The following is a 24,474-nucleotide window of genomic DNA, read 5'->3' as shown; positions in this document are numbered from 1 at the left end:
AGGCCAATTTATCACAGTGCGAATCTGTGCAAATCACCTCTGATGATGATCTGTTTTTCATAAGGTGCTTCAGTACCTTGAAAATCAATTTTGAAGGATTGGAGCTGGTAGCAAATTCATGAGCGTAAAATGCAGCTCTTGCTCTGCAGATAGCTCTATGATAGAGCTTCAACTCAGTGAAGTACCGAGTTTTCAGCGCAGGGTCATAGGAACGTCTCCATTCCCTCTCTGTTTTTCGGCAGGATTTCTTCAATTCTGCGAGAGACTCATTATACCAGGGGCTCGGTGTTTTTGTCCGGCCTTTCGACCACCGCAGAGGTATAAGAGAATCCAAGGCATCTGTGATCCAAGCGCAGAACTGTTGATATCCTTGATCCACATTAGTAAAGGTACTCAGAGGTTTTCGCTCTAATATACCGTAGAACTCTTCCAACGTAAGCTTATGCCAAGGCCTTTTAAGAATAGGCCTGTCTATGGGGATAAAAGGTTTATCAAGGACCGGACAGAAAGCTTCTACTAACAAGTGATCAGTCCACCCCATCAACCTCGGTTCTGACAGCCTTAACCCATCTAGAGTGGAAAAGAAGGGGTCAAGAATGTGACCTCCCGAGTGGGTTGGAAGGGTAACGAGCTGAATCAGTTGGAGAGCTTCCAGATCCGCTAACAGGGAACTCACGGTAGTGGAAGACCCATTATCGAAATGTATGTTGAGGTCACCCAAAATATTAAAATTGGCACAGCCGAGTGCTATAGGACTGACCATATCGGCCAGTGCTAACCTAAAAACCGAGTCATTGCCGGGGGGACGGTATACAAGTAGGCCACTGAAAGTAAATTGATGGGAAAATGCGACTTTAAAAATAGCGCTTTCACATGCGGGTAGTTCTGACGGCTTCCATTCCGCCGGAAAACAGGATTTGACTGCCATAGCAATACCACCACCTCTTGTGGTCCTGTTAGAAGTGAAGATGGTATAGTTCTGGGGGAATGCAAGATTCAATATGTGCGGTAAGAGGAGGGGGCCAAGACCCTGCTAAAATCAGGGAATAAGTGCAGAAAATAAAATTTAAACAATATACAAAACGAGGAGAATTAAAAGCGTTAAAAAGCGCAGCAAAGCGCCTGCAGCAAGTGCACCACAAGGCTTGAGGGAGCATGGTATGCAAAGTGTTTGACAAATTACACTCATAGCTATATTCACTAAGAATTTTCAATCAAAGATGATTTAAATTACAATGTATAGCAAACACATCAAAAATAAGAACTATATAGAAGTCATTTTTTAGGTCTAGCTTGATAGTGCACCCGTCCGCAGACCTTATCTGATAAACCAAAAAGCTTTTTCAGGAGTACTACATAGACACACAGGTCCTTGACTCCATTCACATGTTGCTGAGAGTACAAGATTTGATTGGGCATAGATTTCAAAGTTGCTCTGAAAGAGAGTGCTTATTGCACTCTCATTCGCAAGCGAAGGGGTTCTTCTGACCTTCGATGGCGACAAACATAATGACGCAGCAGTGTCCTGTTGGACATACATATGATTTTCATAGGTGTTGGAAGTGCTGCAGCACCCCCAACATAACCATGCTCAAGTTCAGAAGGTGAATGAGCAAAAAAGAGGCCTTTACATTTTGTTTTTATCTTGTCACATTTGTTGTGTTTTCAAAGACAGAGGTCAAATTTCAGGCTATATCTTCTGACAAATTTCTGTTTGTTTTTTTTAACATGTAGGTTGGAGTTTTAATTTTCTTTCTCTCTTTTTTTAGCTGAGAAGTGAGTGGAAATTGTAAAGGGAACTATGTGACAATCTTGCTATGGTATAGGGAGTGAAAAAGGAATGGCTGTAGAATGACAATTTTATTCTAACAAACAACAAGATTTAAATACCTGTAAATGAACAAATATTTCAAAATATATCAGCCTTTATAAAAGCACAAATAAGGTACATTAATTCGGAATTCTTAATTGTGATGGAAAAAAAAGATTTTAATAGGATCAAATCAAGACACTTTTCTTGATGATGCGCAAATGATAAATATTTGCTGAAACCCTACTTTTACCTATTATTGCTTGTGCATTATAAAATGTTATCAGAGTAACTGACTGCACCTATGCCAATTTAGTTGCCATTGCAATAGAGAAGGTGCTGTCTGTAAACAGTGTGCTACTACATCATGCTTAGTAATATATTTGCGACAGTGTGCTCTTAAATGAAATGCGAACTACATACTGCATGCACCCTTACCACGAATGGACCTGGCCCAATTGCCATACCTGCTCCTTATGTAATGCTTGGAGTTTTTACAATCCCTGTGATTTCAGTGATGTAACATTGATGGCAGCACCCCCACTCTGAACACTGTCCCCGGCACCACTGCTGGTTTCTGAGCATGCCCAGCCCCAGAAGCAGTGTGAGCTTTGCCCCACATGCAGGCAGCTCAGCGTCATTCTGGCGCACCCTGCTAGTGCAGCTGGCCAGTGCACTTGCTGCAGTTCCCACATCATCCCCACCTGACTATAGAGAATGGCAATGAACTGCAGTCAGGGTCAGACAGGGACAGAAATCAGGCCAGGGTACCAAAATAAAAGCGGCCCCATTATTGAATTAGATAGCTAACATAGTGGCTCATGTTTACAGATTGGGCAGTTTTGACCCTGTACAGACGCACTGTAGAAGTGTTTTTTTCAAGGTATGGAAGACTGCCTGGATTTGAGTTTTCTGAAAACAATGTTTGTTTTAAAATAACAGTAAAAACCAGCCCAATAGACTGTTGTGTCCCCTGTGCCCCAGCCTGAAAGGACAACACACGGAGGCTGGTGAGTTCACTCCAAGTTCCTTTATCTGTCTCATCAGTATGGGGCATGCAGGCACATCCTTCCTCCTCGAGGGCGCAGGTAACAATGCCCAGTGTCCCCACTCCCTGACCAGAAGTGGTGTCCGGTGTCCAGTCACCTCCCCATCTGCCCTATGCAGAATCCTAGAGCTTTCCTGCACATGTTGTTCCAACATCTCCCCCCTTTGTGGACAAATAAAACTTTTTCCTCACCTGCCTTTGCAGTAGAGGGTAACCAAATGATAATAGAAAGTGAGAGAAGATGTTACATGAGAAAAGGAAGAAAAAGAAGCAGCAAGAGATAAATAGATAGATAGATAAAGAGAGAGAGAGATACATTGTTTGCTGCGTCTCAGACATTAGAGATCTTCAACCTATCATTATAGTTCCTCAATGAGCCTTTTCAGTCTTTGGGTCAATCTCTTTGGGCAGCACCTTTCTGTTTCCTGGCTCTGTTCTTCCCCTGCTGCTCCAGCCCGAACAGGTCCTTCACTGTTGTGAGGGGCTCCATTCACACTTTCCTCACTTTTGCCGTTTGGAGCTTTTTCTTTGTTTCTTAGCAGTGCCTCTCCTTCTCATCATCTGATGTTCTGAATTCTTTGAAGTGAGAGACGTTTCTAGTGAGAGAGTGGGACCCTGATGCTGCCATGATCATGGGCTCTTTCACGTTTGTTATTTTAGTGGCCAGCTCAAGAAGAGACTGTCTGACTTTCTTGTTTGCCATTGGCGCAGTAGTACTGAATCTCCTTGCTTTAGTTCAAATGCTGTGGTATGACACCGTGTATCAGTGTGTTGTTTCATCTTCCGCTTTGTCTCCTGGTCTCTTTTAGTAATGTCACTGTGTTCAGGTGGTGCTTCTGCTTCGAGTTGGGGCAGGCAGGTCCTGCTTCTTCTGCCCAGTACCAGTTCTGCCAGGTATCATCCTGTGGAATTGTGAGGGGTACTGCGGTAGTCTCAAAATAATTGCCACAGTGCTTGGCCCACTGAGATCTGCATTTATTTTGCTCGTTGGACGGCCATTTTTATGTTGTCCATGAACCTCTCCACCATGCCATATGCTTGCGGCCACAGAGGTGTTATTTTCCTGTGTTGTATTTCCAGATAAGCCTTGATCTTGTGGAATTCTTCTGAGAATGGTGGTCCTTTGTCTGTCTTAAGTGTTTGCGGGGCACCCCATGCTGCAAACATGTAGTCTAAAATTGGTAGGGTGGTATTTGCTGACATTGATGGCACTTGGCGTATTATAGGAACTGGAAATATTCATCGATGCTGACTAGCAGGTATGCGCCAGTGTCCAGCGGCCCATAGAAGTCAGCGGCCACTGTCGTCCACACTGCCTCGGGGAGGTCAGACATGCGTAGTTGCTCGGGTTTTGGTGGTCTTCCCATGGTCTAGCATAAGTGACAGCTCATAATCATGTTTTCTACCAGACAATTAAGTCCAAGGAAGCATACCTTTTCTCTCAGCATTTTCTTTGTTGCCACTATGCCTCTGTGGGACTCATGTACCAGGTCTACTCTCTGCCGTTGGAGGATATTTGGTATCACTATCCATGTTCCTCAAAGTAGTGCTTTGTGCTCCGTTTCAGACAGCTCTTCCTGTATTTGTTTGAATGCAATTATTTCTTCTCTTCTGACCCAATAACGTAATGGACTGCTGTATTTCACACGTCTCCACCTCTGTTCCTGTATTGTTGCTTTGACTGGTTGTAGTGTGGCATCACTCATTGTTTCTTGCACCAGTTCCTCTATTGTTATTGGGGCGGGTATGTTTTGTCGCAGCACAAAGTTGAGGTACTCCTCAGCCATGGATGTTGTCTCTGTTGCTCAAGGCAGAGGGTGCTGCGACATGTAGCTGGCAGGATTGTGCACCTTTCCAGGATTGTGCACTATTTTAAATTTGTAGTCCATTAGGCCTATCCCTTATCTTTCAATGCGTGGTGGAAGTTTTGCATTCAGGTTGCCTTAAATCGTGACCAGTGCTTGGTGGTCTTTCACAATGGTGAATGGCTTCCAGTAGATGAATATGTGGTAGTGTTCACATGCCCCCACTACTGCCAAGCTCTCTTTCTCTGGTTGAGAGTATGCCCTTTCTATGTCTGACAGGCTCCTACTTGCATATGCAACAATCTGCCTAGGCGAGTCTCTTCCTGGCGTTTGTTGTGCAAGAATGGCTTCTAGCCCCAGCGGCCTGGAATCTACAGTGAGCTCGGTGTATAGGGGCACATCGAAGTAAGCGAGGTGGTCTGTTGTGACTTCATGCCAGATGTCTTCAAACAACCTGCCACATTCCGAGGTCCAGAGGAATGACTGTCCCTGTTTAGCCAGTTCATGAAGTAGGGTGCTCTCAAAGTCTTTGATGTAACAAGCACAATAACTCGCCAGTCCAAGAAATTACCTCACTTCTGCTACGTCTGCTGGGTCATGCTGGGTGCCATGTTTTGGGCAGCGTTTCCACTTTGCTGGGATCTGATCTCATTCCTTTCCGTGAGAAAATGTAGCCAAAGAACACAAGTTCCCCTTTCCCCTTGCTCGCATTTACCTTCATTCAAATCAGGCCTGCAAATTCCAGCTGGCTGAAGACCTTTTTTTGTGCCTTGTTATGCTCTTCTGTTTTGCATGGGTTTGATTACCCGTCGCACCATCTCTTGAAATTTTTCAGCAGCTGGCAATATCCCAAAGCTTAGTCATTTGTAGCGAAATAGCTCCAGGTGAGTGTAGAACGTTGTAATATAGTGGGACTGAGGGTCAAGCTCCAGTTGGTGTTAACCTTTGAATAGGTCTAGTTTTGAGACTATACAGGCTCCGGTGAGGCAGCTGATCATGTCATGCAAGTGAGTGCCTGGGTGCTGTTCTCTTTTGATTGCCGTGTTTGGTATGCACATGTCGACACAGATGCATATTTTGGTTTTTCTTTGTACGGCCACGATCGAGGACATCCATGGAGTTGATCTGTCTGCTGGCTCAATGATATTCTGTGTTAGCAAGCTCCTTGATTCTTCTTTCACCTGAGGTTGGGGGTGCACGGGCACTCTGCAGTGATTCTGAGCTTCTGGTTTGACTGCTTCATTGATGTGAAGAATAATTTGCTCATCCTTCCGCTTCCCCAGCTCTTTGAGGATTGCAAGGTGCTCTCTCAGAATGTTGTGATGCATCAACATGTGGTATGTCATTGCTAGGAGGCCCATCACCTGAGCGGTGACATTGCTGAGCAAACATACTCTGGGATGTTTCCCTGTAGGACGTGAACTTCTATTTGAACTGACGATTCAGTGTTTGTGAATGTCTCCACAAATTTCCCTATGCTCACTACAAGTTTCTTTGTACCCCAAGTGAAAACATCGACAGTGGAGGGTGACAAAGGAGGCTTGTGTTTCATCTTCTCATATTCCGACCCGCACTAGATGTTGCAGGTGGCTCAACTGTCTTTTACGAATCTTGTTGTGTGATTTCCAACCCGAAGATCCACCATTGCGATCTTCTTTATGTGTTGTTTGTCAATGAGCTGGATATGTTCAGATGTGCGGTCTTGTGCTGAGACACCCGACATGAGGTATAGTCATTCAGTGGTCTCTCGTGCATGAGCGGCATCGGAGTTGACTGATAGGCTGCGATTGTGTGATTTCATGTGCCGTGTGTGTCTGCTTGACATTGTCTGTGGTCTGGCTTGCAGTCTGACTTGAAGTGCCTGCCCATGCAAATGCTTGAAAAATGATTTTCTCTGTTGCATTTTTGACATTTGTGTACCATGGCGGGGAAGGCACCAACATCTAATCCACAGCGATAGCATGTCAATTCATGTTCCTCCTTCAGTGGCGGTGATGTTTTGTCATGTCTGCTGGTGCTCCCTGCCATGCGATTGACCTGTTCAATCGTCTACTCTCTCCCATTTTCCATCTGCATGGCATGCAATGTGGCCCTGGCTACTGTACGCACCATTGTTTATTTTTCATCTAATGTGTATGAATCTTTTAGTATTCTTGTGAGGAATCCAACTGATTGACATCCTTCAATGATGCACAGCCGTACTGCTGCCTCATTGTTGAATTCGTCAAATTCGTAGTATGTGACCAGTTTGCGTACCCTGGTCCCAAAATCATCAAGGGACTCATCCACTCATTGGCACGCCGTGTTAAATGTGTAGCCTTCAAAGTCAACGTTCCTCAGGGGGTCGAAACTGTCGGTGAGACATTTTATCAGGGCTTTGTACTATGTGATTGCTTCTAACGGGAAGGTCACGAGCAGATCTTCAACCTCATCACCAATGAAGTTTAGAAATAATTATCTGTTTTGTTCAACCGTGTTGTTTTTTCATGTGACGCGCATATCGTGTTCGAACTGCCTGATCCATTTTTTTCCAGCGAGCATCCTTCATCTGAGAATCAAAGCGGTCAAAAGGCAAGTGTCGTTGGAAAATCGCACTTGGTGTTGCACTCTCATTGCGTTCCTCTGTCATCGCTGGAGCAACAGATCATAACGATGGTCTTGTAGCTGATGATGTCCGCTGGTGGGTCGTTGATGCTATATCACCACTTTTTGATTGCTTTTACATAAGTGGCAAGCTTTATTTTCTGCTTTAAAATTAGTGCACCTGACCCTAAAATGGATGCTGGCACTTCCTTGATGCCTATTGGCTTTCGCTTCTGACTCTAAAGTGTCTACGAGGTCTCTCAAGATCTTGTTTGTGAGTGAGATTAACCCGGGAGTCTCTGGAGGCCCTTCTGCGCTCGTTAAGACGGTTGGCTGATACGGTCCGCTTGCTAATGGCTCGTGGAAAGAAGTGGTACCATTTAATCTTAACGTCAGTGGAGCAGCGCTGGATGTGTTAACAGATGGGGCAGCGCTTACCGTTTTGCATGTTCTTGTGTTTCAAGGTGCACGACACGGGTAGGCTCCTGAAGTTTCTTCGAGCACCGCCTACGTCTTCTCCTATCTTTCTGCTGTACATGGACCAGAATGGGCTCCTGGCTCCATTCTGTCGATTGCAAAGACACAGTGTACATGTACTCTGGTGTATCGTCTAGGCATTCACCATCTCTGTCACCAGATGTCGTGTCCCCTGTGCCCCAGCCCAAAAGGACAACACACAGAGGCTGGTGATAACACTCCAAGTTTCTTTATTTGTCTCGTCAGTAGGGTGTCCACAGGCACATCCTTCCTCTTCTTGGGTGCAGGTAACAATGCCCAGTGTCCCGCTCCGTGACCAGAAGTGGTGCCCAGTCACCTCCCCATCTGCCTGTGTAGGGTCCTAGTGCCTACCTGCACATGGCGTTCTGACACAGACCATAAAACAGGCCCAGAAACAGCCCCAAAAAATGGAGAACACACTGGCCTGTCAGACCTGCCAATCAGGCACAGCCAGATTGCCTCACTGGCCAGTCCAACCATTGCTTCAGTGGCCGTCCTGTGCAGGGCATCCTTGCAACCAGGGCCGGCTTTTGGCATGGGCGAGCTGGGCCCTGGTCCAAGGTGCCAATTTTCAGAGGGGCGCACCGATCTGTCTGCATTAAAGTCCTGCAGACAGCAGTGTCCCTTTTACCTTACTTGACTCCAATGATTCAGACTTGACTGCTTTTAATCCCTTTTACTTGCTGCAGGTGCCGTTTCACACCCCATTAACCCACTTCCTTCCCATCTCAGCCATATCCCTCTCACCCTCTTGCTGACAACCACCAACATCACCATTCCCCACAACATGGTACTAGAGTGATCAAGCTCTGCTGGGAGTGAATCAGGTGATTTGGGGGAGCAGCAGAGAACTTTGTTCTAAGAGCTCAGTAACTGTTTGATGTGTGGATGAGCTGTAAACACGACTTTATTTTTATTTAAAAGCTACTGGAAGGGTGCCAAATGTCTTTCCATCTAGGGCGTTATCTGACCAAGGGCTGGCTCTGCTTGGAACCCTTTACTTAAAAGATGCAGTTGCCTTCCATCCACGCTGCTTGTTGGGGTAGGTGACCCTCCCCGCCACTAGATGCAGAAAGCGGGTTGAAGCCTGAGCCTCCACTTGCTTCTGCCGCCAGGTCACTACTTTCAGATTCAGGACAGCGGCAGCCACATGCAAGCTGTTCTGAGTCCTACCCCCGTATACACACAATAGTTAGCTCCCAAGGCCAACAAATGATTTCAGGTTTAATTCAGTACTCAATGGGTTCCTCCTTCCATTTTTCAGTGAGCATTATCCGTGCTGTCAGATTTGCATGCTGCAGCTCTCGCTTCACAAAGCATCTTTCTTCATCATCCTCTCCTCCCACTACCGGCGAGCTCTTCACTAGTCACATTTTTTCTACATGTCCTACGAGGCTTCCAGATCCCTTCTTGGTATCCACGTCAAATGAAGAAACCTTTGCCTTTTATTTGTTGATGGTGCTTCGCGTGCTGCCGTGCCTTCTTCTAAGAGCAGTATGTCTCTGCTGCTGTCCTCACCTAGCTGTTATCTTCTCTAAAAGTGGAGCAGTTACTGCCAGCCTTGCTTCTCGTAAGCAACGATTATAAGTACAAAGTGCGTGTTTACCACTGCTTGCAGGTTTTGAAAATACATAAATAAAAGGCATTGTCATTTACGATGCAAATAGCTCAAACTCTCGCAAATGCGAGACCTATTGCATTCCAAATGCTTCTAATACTTCATGCTGTCAATATGCATAGCATTTGCCAAACGTAAGAGCATGGAGAGACACTCCCAAAAACGTAATGTCTGTGCTTTTCTTAAAAAAAAAAAAAAATACAGACAGGAAACAAACTGTTTCTGTCTTTATTTACTTGTAAAAATTAGTAAAACAGAAACTGGAAGTCTTGTCTACGGGTACATAGTTGTAATGAATTATTTCATGCTTCAAGCAAAACCTGTAATGATAATGAAAAACCTTTAACCTTTATATAAACTCTGACTCATTCTTTACCTGACCCCATTGGATGATTCAACACTGCTCACCTTCCTCGTAGGTTCTGCAATGAGCGTCATGGCCGCCAGCGCGTCCGAATATGGCGGCGGATCAGAGTTGTCATCTGTGGGCTTGGCCAGCGAGGCAGTGATGGGAATGTTGTGAGCCTTGAAGTACTCATATGCCTCAGAAGAGGCCACCAGTAGCGTCAGATGGCCCTTGGCATCGCGGATTCTCATCACCACGTCTTCATAAGAGACTGTCTCCACATTCACGCCGTTCACCTCCAACACAATATCTTCATCTTGCACCCCTGCTACATCGGCGGGGCCTCCCTTCGTCACCTGTGGTAATGCACATATGTTAGCAAGTATTGTCATATTCAGGGTTTCCTTTATTCAATAAAATGACCAAACATGCTGTACACATACCTGTGATTGCGTAAAATAACATGGCCTGCAGCAATCAGGTGTCTCGTTCATATATACAAATGGCGGACAGGGAAGAGGCAAATATGGAAGCCTGCAGCAGTCAGGTGTCACGTTCATATATACAAATGGCGGACAGGGAAGAGGCAAGTATGGAAGCCTGCAGCAGTCACGTGTCACGTTCATATATACAAATGGTGGACAGGGAAGAGGCAAGTATGGAAACCTGCAGCAGTCAGGTGTCACGTTCATATATGCAAATGGCGGACAGGGAAGAGGCAAGTATGGAAGCCTGCAGCAGTCACGTGTCACGTTCATATATACAAATGGCGGACAGGGAAGAGGCAAGTATGGAAGCCTGCCAGGGTCAGAACACCCCTCCTTTGTCATCCTTTCCAGTGTGTAGAAAGCACACCCTGGAGAATGAGTAAGGGCTATGAATTTATTTTATGCAGGTGATTTGCCAATCACCCAAAATTAAGAGAATTGTCTCTGGGAAAAGTTATTTCTAGACAACCTGTGTAGGTTAGCCATCAGGAGCAGGGACAGTGCGGCAATCTTGTGACAAAGAGGTCTGCAGAGATTGTAGGAATTAACAGAGACCCACTTCTCAAGGGGAACAATGGTTGGCACCTGCTGAAGCTGTTTAGGTGGATTTTTCAATTAAGGGGCAATGAAGTTACATTCTCTAGGCACTTGCGTGTTATGGCCAAATAGGAGTTGCTTATGCACAAGCTTGAACTCGGAAAACATTAAGAATGTGATTCATGTACAGTGCACAGCAGCTACTCTTCAGAGAGAAATTGTTTCAAAGAGGCCTGATTGGCTACAGGGCAAAATATACAAAACGTTTTCACCATATTTCTAAAAGAGCTAAGTCAGGGCACCTTTTTAAATGATTAAATTGTTGAAAAAACAGGTTCAGATTATATTCTGAATACAGCACTCTGTCTGTAATGTAAAGATGCGTAGAGCAAAATACATATTTGTATATGTATATATGAAAGTATGTGTTGACATTTGTTGAGTACCAACCTAGCACAAGGGCAACATGGAGCTGAACAGTGGGTGTGGTCTCCAGAAAGATACAATCATTGTGCAAAGGACTAAACCAAAGGTGTTGGATCAGGGGTAGTGCTCCTTAAACAGGTGTGTCTTCAGGCTTCTCTTAATTGTAGGAGAGTCCATGGATGTCAATTAGGGTGTCGACAGGTGTAGCAACTGCAACCCCTAAGCCTCCCATTGTGACCCCTGCCAGCTTGGTGGCATAAAATCAGCCTCAGTGTGAGCAATGCTTGATTGTACTGCTGTGCTGAAGCTCTGCCTGCAAGGACATCATGATGGCCTGCAAGCTGGGCCTGGTTGGGGGAAAGAACTTGTCTCACACGTTGCTATTGTGACCCCAGGCCAGCTGGTGCAGTCGCTGATTTTATACATTGTATCTATCTGCTGCGGGCCTGGACCAGGAGGCTGAGCGGGTGAGCACGAAGCATCTGCAGCATGGTTTGACAGTGATTAACTGCACGTGCCGTAGCTAGCAGCACCTGCTGCATTCTACCCTAGCTGAGGACATGGTGCGGTATATGTACCACTGCTTTTGGGATCTGGTAGCACATGAAAATTATTGCCCAGCCCCCGCAAGTCAATAAAAGCTGCGATGAAGCGGTGCGGCCTCGGAGTCTATTCGGACTTGTGCCTGCTGCATGGGTGCTAGGTTCTAAGACTCTAGAGTGACTGACTGGAATTTATGCAAGTTCGGGTCCGGGCTGTGAGTGACTTGCTTGTCACTCTCTGACTTCGTCGGACGGTTGGACCTCGGACGGGCGGTCAGCCAGATAGGGTTGTGTGAGAGTGCGACTGAGTGAGTCATCACATCGACTCGACTAGAGTCTTGATTCTCTGTCTCTCCTTGTGGTGGTCTTGGTCATAGTGACTCCTGTGAGCTGCTGGCCCTGTGTAAACCTCTAACAGAAGCAACAGGTAAAGTAAGATATTTTTGAAGTTGACAAGATTATCAAATTCCCTGCAAAACTTCAGAAATCATTGTTAAAGAGCACACATTTCAGGTTCAACCATGCTAGAAGTCTAGCCATCGTTTACGTTATGTGAATAACACATTAATTGCCATTGTTATATGTCGAACACTGTATCTGTGACGCTACAGCATGCGCATGCTGGTCAGTGAGTGCTGGTGGACTGGCCAAGAAGACATTATGGGCCATATGTATCAAGCCTTTTTCCCGTTTGCAAACGGGCTGATTCTCAGAATCGGCCCGTTTGCGAATTGGAAAAAGCCTTTTGAGATGTATCATCCCAAAAGGCCGTCGCAAAATAGAGAATTGCAAAATTTGCGATTCTCTATTTTGCGAATGCAATTAAGGAATTGCAAATTTCGATTCCTTAAATGCAATTCTGGAAGCACCAGAAATTTGCTATTTGGCCTTAAGGAATTGCAAATTACCACCAACTTCAAGTTGGTGGTAATTTGCGATTTTCTTTAAAAAAGCACTTTTTTGATTTTTTAAAAGTGCCTTACATTGCACATACATGCCCTTGGGGCATGTATGTTCGCAAAATGTGCACACATGCATATTTCAGGAGTGCAACAGGGTGTCCTTTTGGCACCCTTGCAACCCTGAAATTGCATTCTCAATTTGCAATTCTCTAATTGGTAATCGCAAATTGCGAATGTCTTCCCATCATTCCTATGGGCCTCCAAGCCCATAGGAATAAATGAGAAGGTATTCCTTATTTGCGGATCTCAATTTGCGATTTGCAAATAACGAATATGTAGGATTCGCAACATCTTTAGCAAATCCTACATACATTGCATTTTGCGATTCTCTAATTGCGATTCTCTAAAAATCGCAATTTGAGAATCGCAAAACTCTTTTTTGATACATATGGCCCTATCTGTTTTAAAGACCACTAAGGCCAGAATGCCCAAAACGGGCGTCGGGCAATGGATGGGCGTTTCCTTGGGAGGCTGGAAATGTGGGGGCAGGTATTGCTAGTGAGGGCCGGTTTTGTACCAGTGCAGCAGTTTTAAAAGCACTGGAAACTTGTATATTCAGCAGTTTTCGGAAAACAATATAAGAGTCTAGTTAACTCTGGTGATTTTTTAATGTACCTGCTGGAGAGAGGTTGGAGTTTTGTCTAGGGGCAGTTTTCACTTATCTAAGGTAGATCAGAGGGTTAATATCCCTACTTTAAAAAATGTGTACCATGCATATCAGATTTTAAGTGGATAGCTCAGTGGGTTATTGCTTTTGTCACAGCTATACTGTTATTGTGCAGTTTATGAGTTACATTCGTAATCTTGCACAGTGAACTATGAACTGGCATCTAAGAGCTGCATGCAAGCTACATGGTACTGGTTAGAAAGTTATGTTTTTATCCAGTCTTTCTATCCCGAGAAAGGTTTGTTTGGGTAGACATACATTCTTTTAATTAAAGTCAACCCTAACCACTGTGTTATGTTCTGAATCCTGGGTTTAGATTTCTCCAGACCAAGCACTCTTAGAAAGTGCCTACCAGTGTGGATGACATGGGAATCCTGCACCTTGTAGTCTCCTTTACCTTATGTACCATTTTCTATACACTGATTTACACATGTATGACTCATTGTCTCTGTATATGTGTGGGATGGATTTTGAAAATGTGGCATGTTTTGCTTTAGGAAGAGTGATTAATGGAGTCATTTATAAATGCAGACAGTAACATCTGCATTTGAAAAGCAAGCACTCATGCCTTTGGGCATACTGGCTGTTAGATGAGATGTTTGTTGCTGGTAAGGTATGCTAGTTCAACACAAGCATGTTACTGGTCAACACAAGTACTGTACCAGTGATGTGCATGTTTTCTGTTGAAGAAATAATGATAGTAAACCTGGAAAGGTTCAATGGCTCTACAGGTCTACAAGTATGTATACCATGTCATGGAAAGGAAGGTTGCTGGGAGAGCTTGACCTGCATTAATAGCAGTGTTATCTACGTCCCAAGACTGAGATTCATTTACATGGTACTCTCAGTTTCTAAAACAAATGATAAAGTGAACTTGTTTTGAACATTATAGGACCTTCAACCTTTCCGTTGTATAAGTTATTTGATATCAATAATGGCTGATTTCAACTTGACTAGCGTATTTTCCATTGTTGTTCACTATTTGATAGGTTTCCAATCAATGCTACATTATCTTAATTGTATATCTGAAGATACTACCTGAAACAATGTATGTGTGCTACATTGTCAATAGGATTTGAAGTATGTCTGTTTACAGGGTACTTCTTTTGTATCAGTAGAGATTTTCCAGCCTCTGTGTGTGATGTACGTAACCAAAAGTTAGATGCATCACTTCCTGTGATAGCACCAAGTCAAAGGTGATGCCATGTCGCTTTCTTTGATTTCATGGTGTCCAAGGGTTATGTGATGTCACTTCCTGTTTGTCATCAGCTCAAATGCCTTGCAATGTCACTTCCAGTGACATCATCGGGTGGGTCAACGAGCTAGTGATGTCACTTCCTGTGATATCACCAGGCCAAAGTTCATGTGATGTTGCAGGAAGTGACATCAGTCTGGGATCACATGGCATGTGATGTTACTTCCGCTACCCCAGGCATTTTAATGAATCAACGTCCATGGGAGAATCAGTACTGATCTGATGTTGACAGATCTAATTTTCCAGATCCTGGTAGCATGAATGGAGGTTTGACTTCTGGTGGTTTCCTTGCAATGTTTTGTCTCCAGTTTGATGATATCCTAGCTCATGGTTTGATATTGTCCCCCAGAGATGCGTTGTTTGTTTGACAGGAAGTAGGGTCTTTTTGTTGCAGGATTTATAAGTGATGCTGCTGGTCTTGAATATGATCCTGGATTAAAGGGGGAGCCGACGTAGGTCTTTCTACATGGGGGCAGGGGATGATATGGTCAAATTCCTTCAATAACTTGATGAGCCAACCCTCTACATGTAGGAAACCCTTCCAGGGTACTAGGGTGGTATCAAGGAAAACAAAGAGCAGGGCATTGCCTCTGTCCAGATGGGAGACAACGAAGGCTCGTCCAGTTGCTCTAAAGTTGTATTGCAAGTGACTCACCTACATTTTCTTAGAGAGAGAGATTGAACCAAGCTGTCTTGGTCCTCCTAGCAATGTGTTGCTTCAATGAGAGGTATGTGTTGAGGGTTAATCCCAGATATTTTTCATTTTTGTGTAGTATGTCTGTGGGTGGGTGGGGTGTTGGGGTCAAGTATGAAAGCCAATTCCTAATCTGGGGTGCTAGTGGCAAACAGGAAGAATTCAGTCTTTTTGGTGTTTAGCTGTAGGCGTTAGTTGACATACAAGATGGATGAGTTTGAGGCAGGATTTGAGTCTTTGTATGTTGTTGGTTGGGGATATTTTTAGATATTAGTTGCATATTGATGGATATTGATGCAGTTTTTTGCTAGAATAAATCCAAGATGTTCTATGTAGAGATTGAAGATCATGGGAGAAAGAGTGGAGCCTGGATTGTCTGTGCTCTTCTGGAACCTATTTGTGTGAACTGACAGCAGCTGGTGAGGTAGGATGTGAATGATTTCAAGATAGTGCCTGAAAATCTCTTCTGTGTTTATGAGAGCTGGACAATCAGCTTTGTCCATGGCTGCAGAGAGGTCAAGCAAGACCTCCTCCTTCATGCCTCTGGGAAGAAGGAGGTCATCCACTACTTAAAGTGTGGCCGTCTCAGTGCTACATTGTGGTCTCAAGCCTCATTGGTAGTCCTATATCTATAATATCATTGCTGTTGTGCTCCTGTATCTGGGTAGAGAGTGCTTTCTTGATGATTGTCCCTATGAATGAAAAGTGGGTAATAGGGCAGAAGTTAATGAGGTCTTCTGGGAGATGGACCAGGCTGGTTTTAACATGCCTAGTAATGTCCTTTAGCGTAGGGAGATGTTCACAATATAGACAAAGGGCATGAGCAACTCTTCTTGGAGCAATCTGATGATGGAAGAAGAAAATACATCATCCTCACAGGTTACCTTGAGAGAGCTTAGGATATTGGAGAGATCCGTGTGCTAGACTGAAAGAGGGCCATTTGGTTGTGTGGCAATAGGGGAAGGCTGCAGCTGAGGGATGCAAGGAAATTGTAACGATTTTGTGTCTGATTTTCTCAATCTGCTTGGTGAAGAAGAGGTTGATTGCATTGCATTTGTAAACTGAAGCAGGGCATGTGGGGTCTGGGAGAGGATTGCTACAGTATCTGAGGACCCTGAAGAGGGCTTTTTGTCTGTTCAAGTCAAAAGTAAAGTTTATTTAGACTGTAGATCTATAAACCACTAAAAACATACATTTTATAAAATTATACAAATTCTTAAAAGATCATCTCATTCCATTATAAATTACAGTTTTTCATAGCAGTCATCGTAATTTGTTAAAAAAACACGTCCAACCCAGAATATTAAACTCATCGGTATCAAATATTTGATCCGAATATACTAAGATCCTATTTTTAAAACATTAAAAAGATAAAACTTAAAATCTCAATTCTTATTTACTCAGTCTATCCCTCAGTTCCCTCTTCCAAGAGCAACCTTTTGACAGCCTGAACAAACTTTGCCACAGCTATTGTGATATCAAAGTAATGCATGTCCATAAGGAGCTCAATTGCTTGTGCACGAGACCTAGTACCATATTTTAAGAAAATCGGTCGTAAAAACATTTTTCGCTGGACTATCAGTTCTTTTTTTTTCTTCTGTTGATTGCCTCACTGATGATGTTTTTGTAGTAAGAGGGTGTAGCTGGGATGATGAGGGATCAGCATTCAAAGCTTTCTGTTTTGTGTAGGGTGAGGTCGTGCACTTTTGATTTTCTCTAGTTCTTCTCTTGTTTTTGCATATACATTTATTTCTATTAATCTTTTTGGGTTTGTCTTGGTGGATCAATTTGTTTAGTGGAACACAGTTCTCATAGTGGTGCTGTAGATGTAAAGGAGTGTATTGATATCTTTGATGGGCAGGATGGGTTCTTCTTGGTCATCTTTGGTAGGTTGCTCTAATGTTACAGGCAGTTTTAAATTGACCGATCGTTTATTGACCATTGACTCCATTTTACTCTAACTACATTTTGTGAGCATGGTTTCATCTTGTGTCTGTCTGACCCTCCCTTTCAGCTGCGAACGCACGGATGCCCAGGTTACTGGCGCACATGTTTTCTCACTTCAGCGAGCGAGAAAGATAAGATGCTAGAACAGACAGTGTGGGATGCGTACAGTGTCCAAAGATGAGAAACCGAAGAAATCTGCCTCAGCTCCCATCGGAGCCTGGCCAGCTCCATTGAGTGACCTTGACATAGAGAGTGTAGTCAGCACCTACAGCGCAGATGAAGGGAGGGGGGTGCTTCGAGAAATCTCTCTCTGTGTTAGTGGAGAATATAAAGATGGAGACCTCTTGGCACTTTGACAGGAACTCTCCTGGGAGTGGACGAGCTGCCCAGGGCTTTAGTGTCCAGTTGAGACCTCCTTCCTGAGACTGTCAACAGGATCCCCAGTCGTTGTGACAAGGATAATGCTAAACAGATAGCCGTTGAAGTATTTCAAGCTCTAATGACTTACTCTTGTGTACATGCAATTATCGTTCTATGCATTTATTCTTGCGTATATACATTCACTATGTGCATTTATTTTACATGTACATTATTGCCATTTGATATATGGGAACTTGCTGCAATAAATATTCCCCTTTACTTGGCAAATTAGTGTTGAGCTTTGTTTATGTTGTGTTTTGGTATTCTAAAGTGTGTAGAGTCCTATTTTGAAGAGAGTTCACGTTGTGTCCTGGTATTTAGAAGTCTTGCTTAGGTGTTCTGAAGAAAAAGCAAGACAGTTGCTTAGTTCTTCTTTGACATTTTCCAGATGGATGTCTTTGATGGAGTGGAAGGTCATTTTTCCAAGTTTTGGTTGCCCTTGATGCTGAGGTGTAGTATATGTGATGGTGAAGGGGTGGACAAGTCCCTGCACGCGTACAAATAGCTGATTCAGGGCAATACCGTAGCAAAACTGCAGATTCCATCATGCATATTTTCTACATGTGGAGATTCCTGGAGAGTCCTTCAAGTGCACAAAATGTTTTGATTTTAATTTGAAGGTGAGCACCCCAAACCTTATCAATGCATCTCCACATTGGCACCATGGAAGGTCTTTGTGAATACAATCTAATACGGTGGGTGTAAACCTGAGATACCCATTAATATCTTCAGATTTGCAACAGAGTAAATGATTGTGGATCACGCTCAGTGCTTCTACATATTAATAGGGTTGGTTCCGTTCCAATAAGCCAAGTTGATAAGGAGACCCTCTGTACCCCTACTGCATCCTCCCCAGCCTGCCCTTCTCCTGTCGCCCGCACTCTTTCTTTCTGAATTGCTCATTTGAAAGCTGCTATGTTTTTATCAAGGGGTGCCTTCACAGCCACTGAGAAACATTGTTTCTCAAATCTCCTTTGATTTTTCGAACTCAAACATAATTTTGTAGAACATGATTGGACAGTGGGGCAAGTTCTGGCAAACAGAGCAGGGGCATGTATGCTGATGACTGAACAGCATAGGGTTGCTGCGTGGCCTTCGGCATTAGCACCTTGCATCCCCATGAGGCATGCACACCGAGGGAATAAAGTATTTCCATCTGTAACACAAAATGTTATCCTTGTGCCTATGGACTGAATTTTACTGTGTTAGGTATATTGACTAGGCAAGTCAGGACAGCAAGAATTATTTTGTTTCAACATAGTCGAGGAAGGCAGGAGTGGTTAAAAAAAATCACAAGATAACAAAGTTGGTCAGGAAGCCTTATTAACTATGAAATTAGTTGCAGGATTGGGGGTTAAAAGTCACAAAAGAAAAAAGGTGGGAGTGATAGTTACAGCTTATAGTAAGTTGGGGGAAGTGGTTAGAAGGAAGGGGTTAGAAGGAGTACAGGCTGTGAGGCAGAGCACCTTACTTGGTCCAGGTGCAAGCAGGCTGGCTAAGAAACCACTAGGTCCGTCTTATGGAGGACCAGGAGGTCGAATCGAGAAGTTTAAAAAAGGGGCTGTAGGCCTGGTACAGAACCAGCTGCTCTCAATTCAAAGGTAAATGCATGGATTCAGAAAGTTGGAGAACTGGGAGACAAGAGGGGATGTTAAAGCCAAACAGGGAGTGAGTTGATGTGTGTAGAAGGTTTGGAGGAAGTGATCTTTCATGAACTAGTTTAACGACAAGGGCAATATTTGTCATTGATTAATGCTTTCATGATTATTTTTAATTGCAATTGTTTGGTCATCATAGATCTCTTAACTATAAATGTGCTATATTGACATCATGTCCTTACTGTGAAATGAATATCTATTTCTGATCTTCTACTACCCAACTTTGTATTCTGGTCAATGTTGTCTTTTTGTCATTGCTGTACTGGTTATGAAATCGACGAGATGGGGGTTTTGATAACAGCATCCAGAGTAAAGCAATGCAAAGTATTTTCAGTTACAGTGAAGTTCTGCAAAGTTCACCCTAGGTTTCTCAGCTTACCTATGCCTCAGCAAAAGTTTCACAGCACAGTGAGATCATGTTAACACTACCTGAAACAAGCCAAGCGTGGAAATGTCTAGACAACTTTGTCACAAAAGTCACGATTCATGAAGTTGCAAAGGTTTCCACTGGCCTTTGAAGAGATTGCCGAAGAACTTCTTTGTGCGCCCCTACAGAGCTGCTTCCTAGAAAGGCTAATATCGCAGTGATAGCATGTTTGTACCTCTTTAATGAACTGTCCCGGCATGTTCTTTATTGCGTTGAGGTGGAACCCATAGCCACTGGGCCCTTTCACCAGCTTACAGAGTCTGGCCTTATGCAGCACCTCTCCGTTGGTAATAGGCGTTGTGCTCGGGGCTGAGGCTGGGGCCGGGGCTAGTCTTGTGGTTGCTGCTGCTGGAGCCGGGGCTGGATTCGCTGCTGCCATCACCACCGGGCCACCCTTGGGTGCCTCTCGCCCATAGAGGCTCGGAGAAACCCCTGCCTGCAAAATAAAAGGCTCAAATTAATCATTTTCATTGAAACTTCCGTAAGAAGGTTTTACCATTACCTTAAATTGTATTAGGTCTCACGCACAAAGATAATTTTAAAAAAAATTGGCAAAGGCAGTAGGTCTGGCTCGTTGTTAGAGGGCATGTTTTGTAATAGTCGTACGAATGTGTGTGTGGTGCATCCACCTGTCCTAGAAAGATCCTGCAATGAAACACAGATGGGGCTACGATAATATGGAAGCTGGGTGCATGGTCCCTTTGCTAGACTGACTGCAAAAGCAGGTACAAGCCGTACACTCACAAAAGTGTGTGACTGAAAAGGAACCATATGATGAAGTGTAGATAGTAAGTTGTGAACCTATTGACACACACAGCAAAATATGCCATAGTAGATACTTTATTTGAACCGCCAGCCAATGCAACCTTCTCCTGGGACAATGTGTATAAGCATTGGAAGGAATTTCGTATTGTTGATGAAACATTGTATGGTGATTTTTTTTAACCCAAACAGTGAATGTAATAGTGTGATAGGGTGGGTAGATATAGCAGTATTATACAATAGGGCAAATGTATACTCAAATCACTAAAAGAGTGGTTTGTTTTACAAATTAAAATGGGAAATATTTCGTATGTTTGAAGTAGTATGCATAGGGTGTTAGTAGACATGGGATGTTAATGTCACGGGTCTAACCTGCGCTATATAAAACTCAAATAAATAAATAAATAAATGTGTACAAAAGAATTGAAAAAGAGAATTGCTTGTTAGGATGCTTAACACCATAACATGCATAGAGTGTGCAAAACATATTGTTTAAAAAGAGCGTAAGTAGCAACTAGCATTTTTCAGTTTTGTTAGCAAGAGAAATGTATGAATTGTTTACCACCAATGTGACAATATAACTGGGATATGCGCAAAAGGCAGGTATTTGGTTGCATTTTTTCGAAAAGCCTATTTCTGCACAATGCTTTACTCTGTCAAATGGAATAGCAATGGAAAACGCACACAAAGACAGCATTTTACTGTATCTTTAAAAAAGCCTATGCGCAGGTATCTTTACTCGGTGAACAAACTAAACCGAACTTCATCATGAAAACTTGGCGGCAAAGTAAACAAACCAATGAGGGCGATCAGTGAGTCATACTGTCGCCTGTAACTAAGGCACCCCCCCCCCTTCCTAAACACAATGCCACAAGCCAGCAACTACATTGTTGTGCCGCAAAGTAAATACACCAAACAAATCACAATGTAGAGAAATGTATTCTTCAATCGATTATAAACATATACTCATAATAGAGAAAGCATGAAAATACATTAAAATGCAATAACATTACATAAAAATGACTCTGACAACACGATCATTCCCTATTGCTCCCCTCGTTGTGGTTCAGCCCTCTGCCACATAAGTGGCCGTGCACAAAAGTAAAGTCAGTAGCAATTAAAGTGCGCCAATGCAGCTCATGTTCAATAACATGAAAACGAAAATTCGACTTGAAAGAGAGTAGAAATAAATAGACCTCCGCCAGCCCAAGGCGTTTGCTATGAACGCTCCCGCAAAGTAGCTCACAGAATAGACAGCAGGCAGCAGCATATGGCAACAACAAAGCACAGGCGTATGCTGATGAAAACCACGAGTCTTAAGAATACGTTCTAGGTGTTTACGTCTGAATAATTAATAACATTTTACAAAAAAATAAAATAATGATCCAAAGTTTGGGGGAGGATTCATCGCATGGGCAAAGTAAGATGGACTTCGAATCAAATTGGACTATAGGAGAGCAAAGATGACATCTAATGGTCCCTATGCGAATTTCGTGAAAAGTGCCCTTTCCCAAGCGTTGCTTACATATGAAAGATATGGCTCAACACCTATAACGGTTGGAATGCTAACCTTTGGGCTGCATGCTCTCCCTGCCCTCTCCGGCAGCGACTGCCCACCGCAGGTAAAAACTCCTTAACCATACCAACCTCCCCTATTGAGATGCCACGAGGTGTGGTACACACGTCTGGCCTTCCTAGGGCTTCCACTGCTTTCTTTATATATTTCAGCCATTGGATCCTGAGCCCAAGATCGCATGCCAAGCAGTGGACTATAACCTTTTGCTTAAAAGGGGCTTTCTGGTTACGCCATTTAGATACCCAGAGCAGGAGTGGGGTGCCTCACTGCGCCAGTAACGTAGGCCAAGCCCAATTCTTCATGCAAAAAATTCCTGGGGACTGCCTGGGCCTACACATAACGAGCATCTGCAAAAATGGCTCGCCTTCCACTGGAGACGAGCACAGTGTCAAAAGCCCCATGTTCCAGCCTTATATCATAACACAGGTAGACATTTCAGCTCATACATTTCCAACAGAGGCAATATCGGGTTACTGGCTATTTTAGATGAAACGTCAAACAGGGTCCCAATGGTGTGGTTAAAACGAAGACATCGGTTGGAGAGACAAGGCAGGAAACTGTTGCAGAAACGAATCAGAAGAATCGTTAACAGAGGTGAAATTATTACCCTTTATAAAGATAGGCCTGACTTTACTGCTCTGCGGACCGTACACCATGTAGTGAGTTTTGGTAGTGTTCGTATCTAAATCCAGGTTATCAATGAAAAGTACAAAGTTTGCATCTAGGGCCTGTAATCCATTAGATGTTCAAGACACTAAGACCGCATCATCATCATAAAGTAAAGCTGGACTAGGCTTGAGTTAACCATTGGTAGATCTTTGCCTTTATCGGTACGGAATGAGTTTAGGTCAGTAAAATATAAAATAAACAAAATCGGTGCCATGGGACAGGGCAAAGGAATGCCATGGACAGGGCAAAGGAGGATGTACACTCCCTATCTGTGCCATACCTGACCATTGCTGAGACCCCATAGTGGAATGGTCGTAAAATATCCACCAAGGTTTGGGGAATGCCCATCCAGATAAGGATGAGCCATAAATTAGAGCGATTCACACGGTCAAAAGTACTGCTTAAATCCATGAAGACAAGGTAAAGGGAGCCCAACCCAACCAATAGGCTAAGGTTAAGGCACTGTTCTTGAGTCCCCAATCCCTGTCTAAATCCATATTGCACCTTGCTAAGGACAACAGTCTGCGGGACCCTAGCCTCTATCCTTCAGAAGATGATACGTCCAACCACTTTAACCACTGAATCCAACAGTAAGATCGGTCTGTAGCAGCCAGGGTCCTGTCTATTGCCTTTCTAAAATATTGGGACAATACCAGCCTGCTGCCAGGAGGCAGGGTTCTTACAGGATACTCCATCATTCAAGATGTTAGTAATTATTGGGGCCCATCAAGAAATGTTCTCTTTATTTTTTGGGAAGACTTTTTTCTTTTTACTTCAGCAGATACAGCAGGTTGAAAAATAAAGCAATCAGCATCCATCAGATACATTACAATATTGGTAGAAGGATACAAGATTCAGGAACTTTACCGTCAGTACGAAAGGGAAAGGAGAAATGTCATCCGAATCCCATTGTTAGCTTGTGCGTTGTTCTGTAGGCTAAAAAGGAGTGTACTAGCTTGTTGTATGTTTTGAATGATGAAACGTTGAGCTGCTTGTTTCCACTTAGTGAGTAGCCGTGGCTCAATGTTCCCCTGTGTGGCCCAGTAGGATGAGAGGAACCCAATAGGAGATAGCATATGTAACCTCTATCAACTAGCGCGGAAGGCTAGGGATGGGGATGGGTTTCAGATTGGAAGGGAGTAAGCAAGGGGGGTTCCTGAGCGTTATTGGTAGGATTGTACTATGAAATTGGGGGAGTTGTGGGCCGGTTGGCACTGTGTGTGGAGGGGGCCGTGAATGGGAACAGTCACCGGGTTGGTATGACATTTGGCAGATCCATTGGGACCCCATCTGGGCTGGATGCTTTTCCAGAAGGACTAGTGGAGATTACAGAAATTACCTCTTTGAGGTTAAACCTAATATCTAAGGGAAAGGGAGGGGAATCCTTGGTTTGGTGCATAATCTAGCAGTTGGCAAAAAGTAAATACCTTTAAAGAAGTTAACTCAGCTGTTTGAATTGATGTTAGCCCCCAACCCATTACGTTTGGTTTCGGTTAGCCTTTTCTCATTTACTATAGCCCAAAAGCCTCTAGTGTCCTTTTCCGTACATGAACTTACAAGGAAAGTCCAGGCTTCCTCCTTGAGGGCCAGTTTCCAATTTCCAAGAGTCATTTTGTAGTGTTGCCTAGCTTTAGCTACAAGACTCCTACCCTTGGGACTGATGTGTAGGGCAGCTCACAATGTTTAATTAGCAGCTCTACATTCCTTATCAAACAGCCCAGTTGCCAGCTGTTAAC

At 43.8% G+C, this 24,474-nt stretch overlaps 1 protein-coding gene across 3 annotated transcripts in view; it reads right to left on the bottom strand.

Moving 5' to 3' along the window:
• The window catches only part of PDZK1 (PDZ domain containing 1), a 121,143-nt gene that overhangs the window by 18,710 nt on the left and 77,959 nt on the right, over positions 1–24,474 (bottom strand). For all 3 annotated transcript variants that reach the window (XM_085621176.1, XM_085621178.1, XM_085621177.1), the window contains exons 7-8: positions 19,907–20,167; positions 9,771–10,064 (exon numbers count right to left, since the gene is read on the bottom strand). In XM_085621176.1, coding sequence (XP_085477302.1) covers positions 9,771–10,064; positions 19,907–20,167 — 555 coding nt within the window. The remainder of the gene's footprint in view (positions 1–9,770; positions 10,065–19,906; positions 20,168–24,474) is intronic.

This window comes from Triturus cristatus, chromosome 8 (assembly GCF_964204655.1).
Source record: "Triturus cristatus chromosome 8, aTriCri1.1, whole genome shotgun sequence".
NCBI lineage: Eukaryota > Metazoa > Chordata > Amphibia > Caudata > Salamandridae > Triturus > Triturus cristatus.
This window is presented reverse-complemented; position numbering and strand designations above follow the sequence as displayed.